Source organism: Microtus ochrogaster, unplaced genomic scaffold (genome assembly GCF_000317375.1).
Source record: "Microtus ochrogaster isolate Prairie Vole_2 unplaced genomic scaffold, MicOch1.0 UNK81, whole genome shotgun sequence".
In the NCBI taxonomy this organism is placed as follows: Eukaryota; Metazoa; Chordata; class Mammalia; order Rodentia; family Cricetidae; genus Microtus; species Microtus ochrogaster.
In genome coordinates this window covers 992,462-1,000,582 of record NW_004949179.1, presented here as the reverse complement: position 1 = coordinate 1,000,582, position 8,121 = coordinate 992,462, and the positions used below count along the sequence as shown (strand labels likewise).

Genomic DNA, 8,121 nt, shown 5'->3' with positions numbered 1-8,121 from the left:
CTGTAGACCAGGCTGGTCTCGAACTCACAGAGATCCGCCTGCCTCTGCCTCCCGAGTGCTGGGATTAAAGGCATGCGCCACCATCGCCCGGCCCAAATCTTCCCTTTTTACTTAAGACAAAAAGGGGAAATGTTGTGGGATATTTTTATGCTGTGGTAGGATATATTTCTGTGGTTGGTTTAATAAGGAACTGAATGGTCAAGAGCTAGGCAGGAGGTATAGGAGGGACTTGGGGGCAGGGGGAGAGGAAGTAGGACATTAATCTAGGTGCAAGAAAGACACAAAGGGGGCTGGAGATGGCTCAGCGTTTAAGAGCACTGACTGCTCTTCCAGAGGACCCGGGTTCGATTCCCCGCACCCACATGGCAGCTCACAACTGTCTGAAAATGTAGTTCCACGAGATCTGACACCTTCACACCAATGAACATAATAAAGTTAAATAAATAAATAAAAAAGTTATAAAAAAAAAGACACAAAGAATGGGACAGAGGTAAAAGCCATGTAGAAGGTAGATCAATACAACATGGGTTAGTTATACTATTGTTGACAACAAGTCCAAGAACTAAAGGCCAAGCCTTCACAATTAATAAGTCTCTGGGTTGCTATTTGGGAGCAGGCTGGTGGGACAGAGAAAGAGGCCATGGTGGCTGAATAAGAACAGTGCCACAGGCTCATATATTTGAATGCTTAGTCACTAGGGAGTGGAGCTGTTTGAAAGGATTAGGGGGTGTGGCCTTGTTGGAGAAAGTATGTGGGGGGGGGGAGTGTAAGCTGTGAGGTTTCAAAAGCCCATACCAAACTCAGAGCCTCTCTCTCTCTCCATATGGATCAGGAAGTAGAACTCTCAACCACTTCTCCAGCACCGTGCCTCCCTGTGTGCCACCATGCTCTTGACTATGAGGATAATGGACTCAGCTTCTCAAACTATACGCCAGTCCCCAGTTAAATGCATTCTAAGAGCTGCCTGGGCCATGAGTCACCTCATTGCAAAAGGACAGTAAGTACAACAGAGGCCTGATGATGTAGCTAAGCCGTGAAACACTTGCCTGGGCTGGCAAGGAGGCGGCCCTGGGCTCCCTCCCCAGAACTGCAAGTTGGTTGGGGGTGGAAGAATTTCCATGGAAGCATTCCTATCTAAAACACCACACACTCTTGAGAGGGCATCCCAAGGATCACTGTGAGATGGTCACCCTGCTCTCACACATGGCCTTCCCTGGGTTCAGGGTCCAGTTTGGGGCCACCCTCTTCTACAGCCCATGTGTGTGTCAGGACAGGAAACACTCACTCCTTGGCTTCCTTCAAACCGGATGGATGGTCTCAGGGACACAGAATCCTACAAGAGAACAAAAGGGAAAGCTTCAATGAACATAAAATCCACATCCTTCCAGCCACACAGAGCCAGAGCACAAAGCGCATTCAGAGACCCAAAGGGTTTTGAAGGGTCAGTAGGAGTTCCGACTGCCAGAGACAAAGTCACAGAAGCAGAGCCTTGAGACATGGGCAGCCAGCAACAGGTCAGGAGCCATGGTGCTGTCCAAGGCCGACTCCCTGGGAGAGGAAAACAGGCGGAGCTTAGCGCACTGTGGCCTTTGTGGAGCAGATCACAGTTACAGGATCCTGCTGTGGGGTGAGGACACCCGGCAAGCCCTTCAGAGCCATGTCTGGGTAGTGGCTCCTACAGGAAACCTGCACTGAAGGGCTTCAGCCCAGAGCAGAATGACCCCAGTCTCCATTTTGCTCCAGAGCCCACTGGGTCCAGGCCACCTTCTCTCAGGGATGCTGTTGTCTGCGGGCTCCTGCCCCCTCCATTTCTCCCCTAGGCAAGGAGATGATGCATAGCTGCAGTGCCAATAACTCCACTGCAGGGCAGGCCTGGGGGCCGAGGGGGCACTACACACTGGGCCAGAGCCAGAACCAGAGCTACCAGCTGGCATGGCAGGAGCAGCCAGTCAAGGGCAGGTGGGGCGGGGAGAGGTGGCCGGTGGTCCTACAATAGCATACAATTATCCTTCAGGGTGGAGGCAGTGAGGGTCCCTTTGTCTGCAGAACCCCATGCCTTGGGCCCTCTTTGCTCTCCAGAGATGACCCACAGGGCCAGCCGCTCACAACCATGTCAGCTGCTCAGCCATGTCACAGAACACCCAGCATGCATGAGGGCGCTGTGCTGAAGACACAGGTGAGGATCCCTGCAGAGGGGTCATGGCCACACCACAACCAATCTCCTACCCAGTGGTGGCATGTCCTCAGGGCCAATGACAGGTGCTGAGAAGACAAAGCCAGTCTGACAACCCACACCCTCTCCCAGGACAGAACCACACCCACACGCCGTATAGGGTGGTAGGGTTCTTTGATCTTGTGTGATGCTGGGCACACCAGTGCACACCTGCCACTGAGTCAACCCCAGCACCACCGCACACTTTGGTGTGCCACACCAAGGACAGTGGGAGAATTTACAGCCAAAGCTCACACTTTTGAGGTTTAAGGGCCAACTGGTGAAGCCACCCAAAAGCAGAATGTGACCTGGATGTGACCTCGGCTCCCATGGCCACATGCTGTGTGAGTGAGTCCCAGCTTACAGGAGAACGAGGTAGAGCCTAGAGTCATCTTTGGCTATATAGGAAGTTTAAGGCCAGCCTGGGCTATGTGATATCCTGATTGAAAAAAAAAAAATCAAAAAATAATATCCCTCACCAGTCACTGTATGGGAGCCACCTCTGTGCAATGCACTGCTTGCCTGTGTAGATGTCTCTTTGGATTAGGGAGCCATAGAGCAAGGGGAAGTGCCACTTATTATCCTTCCACTTTTTTTTTTCAGGATTTGTACACATGCTTGGACTGTCACTGGGGCCGTATCTTACAATAAACGGAAAGACAGGTTAAAGGAAGCCTCTGAAAGACACAAGAGCCACTCAGAGCAAAGGTCAGGTGGCCTTGTGGCACTGGGCCCAGGAGGAGGAACAGCAGGTACAGCCTGGCCCACATCCACCCTTAGGGCCAAGTTCTCTAGAGGTCAGAAGCAGAACGCAGGGATCTACTAAAGGACAAGACAGAAAAAAACACATCCTCCATGACATGCATGGAGTTGTAGGTGATAGCATAAGGGGCCAGCTCTGAGAGTGGCCTTATGGCCATGCAGACACTCCCCTTGATCTGTAAACTTCCTGGCTGCTCATTCTCCTACAGCTGTCTTGGAGTAGCCCAGGAGCTCAGCCTTCCTTAGACCTGGGAAGGCTGACCTCAAGTGGCTGTTCCCATGTGACCTGGCTGTTTTCATAAACCTGGGCTCCCAGCCATACAGGCTGGGCTTTCATGTCGACAAGGAGTATTCACTACTCAGACCCGTCATTTGACTGCAGCTCCCACAGGGTTAGACAAGCATGGATGGAACAAGGTACGCCATGGTGGTGCACCATCAGTGAGGAAGGCTGAGGCAGGATGGTGAGTCCCAGGTCAGCCTGGGTTGCAGGGCAAAACCTTGCCTCAAAAGCCAACAGCCTCTGGGCAAAGTGCCACAACAACCCACACCTGTCACGAGGTCACAGAGACCCACAGGGAAAAAGCAGGTTAATAAAGCAGATCAGGAGGGACGCTGCTGGTGTTCCACAACAAACCGAGGACCACAGCTGTTCACCGTGGCCTTAGCCCATTTGTCTGGCAGCTGAAGGCCCACTGGGTGAGTCAGTATCAGAAGACAGGTGACCAGGCTGAGCTACCCTGCTAGTGCCTGTCACTAGCCCAGCAGGTGGTCTTGTGTAGAAACCTAGGAGCGAGGCTGGAGTCCACTGTCCTGGACAGTGCAGCCAGGCCATGTGAAGGACAGCAGGTGCCTCACATCAAAGCTAAGCACAGGCTCAAAAGCCTTAAGAGGCCTGAGGAGTTAGGTTTCTCCAAGGGTGTCCTGTGTTTATAACCACCCACTCCTACCACATCCCATCAACCCTCCTGGTCCTGAGGGGGACAACCTGGATTCTGTAGAAGCTCCGCCCCCTGGGCTGCTTTCAGTCAGAAGGGACAAAGCTCTCTGGGATTCAGGCTGCTGAGTACCTATCCCAATCTGGGCTGTGAGTGATGGTTGCTAGTTGGTGGCAAGAGAAGGCCATGCCTGTTTCCCCGGGATCGGCATGCAGAAGTTATGTTCCAGAAGTAGCCAATGTTGTACCTCCTGTTAGCACCCAGACTTGATAGTGTAGGAGTCACCAGGTGGTGCTGGTCTGGAAGGTCACGGAGAACAGACAAGGCTCAACAGACGCTGTGTAGCAGGACAGGAGTCCCAGAAGAGAGCCCAGGAGAGTTTGTTGGTGACAGTTCAGCCCAGTTGCAGCAGAGACTCCAGCACTGTGGAGATGACAGTACCATGGGAAGACCACAAAGGTCAGCAGCAGTGGGGTGTGGAGCTGCTGGAGTCTGGGAGACTGTATGCCCACGTGGAGCCACAGGGCAGAGCCAGAGAAGTGACCCAAGACCCCTGGAGGAGCCCAGACACTAGATCCTGAGTTGTTGTTGTTACTTTTTGTTGTTGTTGTTGTTTTTCGAGACAAGGTTGCTCTGTAGCCCTGGCTGTTCCTGGAACTCACAGAGCCAACCTCTGCCTCCAGAGTGCTGGGATTAAAGGTGTGTGCTGCCACCTGGCCAGATACTGAGTTATTTATACAGTAGGAGTTTGCTTTGACTTTGATTTGATTGTGGCTGTGTCCGGGTTCTTTCCTCCTGAAGTAAGACTTTATTTCTGATTTTACAAAAGCCCACAGTTGAGGGACTTTGAATTTTAAAAGAATTTGGATTTTTAAACGCAGACTGTCTATTTTAAGAGACTGAACTTTTTAAAGATGTGGGACTTTTAAAAATTGAGCGTTTATGTTGTAATGTTTATATTAACATGTGAACTTGAGGAAAGGTTATAACTGAACAGTAATGTGTTTGGATGTGTCAAGCTGACAAAGGTCAAGTGCTGGCTAGTTTTATGTCTATTTGACACAAGCTGGGGTCATCTGAAGAGGGAGCCTCAACTGAGAAAATGTCCCATGATTCTGGACTTTAGAAAAACCCATGGAGCATTTTCTTAATTAGTGATTGGTTTGGGAAGGCCCAGCCCATGGAGGTCCTGGGTTCTATGAGAGCAGGTTGAGCAGGCCATGGGGAGCAAGTTAAGCAGCATAGCCTTTGCATCAGCTCCGCCTCCAGGAGTGACAGTGACTGCAAGTGCAGGGCAGTGGACTGTCCTGGCAGGGACCTGCCCCGCTGCAATCCAGGGTTGCTGCCTTCAAAGTCCCATAGTTTGTGGTACCACCTCCACAGCAAGAAATAAAGTCCCATGGGCCAGGTGATAGCAGGTGTGACACTTCCTGAGATCTTAGCAACTTCTAGACTGGCTCCCAGTGCATGTGGGAGGTCACTAGTGGTCTAAGGGCCCTGGTGGGTGCTGGAGAAGCTATGTGGCTAAGGAGTCACTATCCCTAGGGTTGGTTGGAGGAGACACCCTCCCTGGTCCTATCGGGTTAACAAGCTTGACTATGTGCTGTGGGCAGGCAGCAGCAATGGTCATATTCTTTGGGGACAGAGAACACAGCTGTGAGCCAGAGGATTGGCATGGCAATTGTATTTGGCTGATAGCACCAGCAGGGTCCACACTGAGAAGAGGCTGAGAGCTAGTTGACTTCAGATCCTATAGGCAGTGGCAAGAGTGCCCCGGGCACTGGGCCTGGAATGCCCTAAGCACTGACCCATTCCTGGACAGGGGATGGTAGTGGGAATAGGTGAGGCTGGTTCCAAGATACCCTTACCCCACCCCCACGCTCCACGCCTGTACCCCAAAGGCAAACATCAGGACACAGGGCCTGGAATCCTCTCCATCTCTAGAGAACAGCTAGGGTGAGGCAACAGGAAATGTTTGTGCATGCCCTAAGGCAGGGGACAGTTTACAGAGTGTGGCTGAGGCTCAACTGACCACTGAGAGCTGGGGGTGGGGGGAAGGTACTCACACTCAGCACCTGGGAAGGTCCAGAGGGAAGCTAGCTAGCGTCCTGACCCACCTTGGGAATTTTAGGGGAAGAAAGACTGTGACCCTTTCACTGAGCAAAGGACAGAGTGTTAGTGTCCAGGCTTCCTGATGGCTGCCATAGGAAAGTCATTGTGGATCATAGACGAGATCCTGATTCACAAATAAGGGAGGAGGGTGAAGGGGAAGGACAGACCAAGGGGCTGGAGTTCAACTGGTAGAGGACACACCTAGCAGGCACGAGGCCCTGGACTCCATCCTCAGCACCCCATAAACTATTTATGGTGGCGCACGCCTGTAATCCCAGCATTTGAGAGGTGGAGGCAAGAGATCAATCAGGTCAACCTTGCCTATGCAGCAAGTTAGAAGACCGGATATGTGACGGATGGGTCATATCTAGAGCAGGACAAGGCTGGGTGAGGGAGGCAGAGCATGCTGTGCCCTTTCCTGGAGCCAGGAGCTTCACAGCTTTTATGTCAACCCTGCTGAGCACTGTCCCCGCACTCACCCACATCCTACTCCATCCAGGACAGAAGATCAGGGAAAGGAGGGTGTGGATCCCTTCTAGCAGTCTTCAGGGCGCCAGGCCACAGGCTGTTCCCTCAGAGGGAAGGCTGAAGGGGCTAAGCTCTAGCCAGAGACCTCCCCTTTCCAGTAAAGCCCAGCCTGTTGGGCAATGCTGTTAAGGAATTCTCCTTTGGTTTCCTGGCAGGATGAGTGTAGTCGCCAAGGCTGTGGACCCTGGTGGGAACAGTGCCTCTGTGTGAATGACTAGAGCCTGGGAGCCAGGCCCACAGCTGTGGCGCTGTCACCTGAGCAGGCAAACTGCTAAGCCTGATGCGCTTAGTGACCTCACTCACGGTAGGTACTTTTGTCTAACTCAAGGAGGGACCCGGCAAGCTCACAGCAGAACATCTTGAGGAAGACTCTTTTTGTTGTTTATTTCTAAACAGGGTTTCCCTGTGTGGCCCTAGCTGTCCTACCTGCCTCTTCGAGCAAGACTCTTAAGGCTGTAACCACCACCCTCCTGCAGCCTTGGGCAGAAAAGCTCAAGCACTATGGCTACCCAGAGCCCAGTCCTGATGTCAAGCCTCCTCAAAGTCTTTTTCTGTCCCTATGAATGTGTCTTTTCTGAAGTGTCCATGGAGTCACACAGTGCATGAGATCTGTGGTTGTGTAACAAATCCTCTGATCTGGGAGCTCTAACACCAAAACCTGTCCTGTCCTGGTCAGTGTCACTGGGTTGAAGCAGAGGCAGTCCCTTCTAGTATCCTTCCTTTCTGCCACTCTACAGGGACACTAGATTCCCCCCCACCCCCTTTTTGAGACAGTGTTTTTCTGTGTACCTCTGGCTGTCCTGGACCTCAGAGATCCGCCTGCTTCTGCCTCTGGGTGCTGGGATTAAAGTGTGTACCACCACTGCCCGGCTGGAATTTCTTTTTCTTGTAAGCAGTCTCACACATTTCTGGCCTGCCTCAATTTACAATGTAGCTGGGAATGACTCAGAACTGTTGGTCTTCTGCCCCTGTGCCTGAGTATGTGGTGCTGTAGTCTGTAGCTCTGTAAGGCTTTGCTGACCTGGAACTCACTACCTACACCAGGGCAGCCTCCAGCGTTCATCAGTCCTCCTGCTCCTGTGTCTAGAGTGCCAAGAACACCCTAGTTTTTCTTTTTTTCCTTTTTTGTTTTGTTTTTTCAAGACAGGGTATCTCTGTGTAGTCCTGGCTGTCCTGGAACTTGCTCTGTAGACCAGGCTGGCCTCTAACTCAGAAATCTGCCTGCCTTTGCCTCCTGAGAGCTGGGATTAAAGGCGTGCATCACCACACCCAGCTCTCCTTTTTGGTTTTTAAAGTCAAGAATTTTGCTATTTAATCATGGTGGGCTCAATCCCTTGATCCTCCTGCATCAGCTCCCACTTGCCTGGATGACTGTGTGCCCACCACCTTCGGTCATCTTTACATATATTACACACAAAACCCAGGGGCAGCACCAAGAGCTTAAGTGCTGGACCCGCTGCCCCGGTGAGTCTGGGGCCTATGCTCTGGCTATAGGCACCGTTACCCAGCTCCTGCTCTGGATGTCCTAACATTCTTGTTTATTTTTTTTCTTTTTTTTTTTTTTTTTTT

General features: G+C 51.8%; 1 protein-coding gene across 1 annotated transcript in view; it reads right to left on the bottom strand.

Annotated features, from left to right (window-relative positions):
• Positions 1-8,121, bottom strand: part of Ell (elongation factor for RNA polymerase II) — a 55,505-nt gene that overhangs the window by 24,753 nt on the left and 22,631 nt on the right. Inside the window, exon 2 of the mRNA XM_013354935.2 lies at positions 1,286-1,333. Coding sequence (XP_013210389.1) covers positions 1,286-1,333 — 48 coding nt within the window. The remainder of the gene's footprint in view (positions 1-1,285; positions 1,334-8,121) is intronic.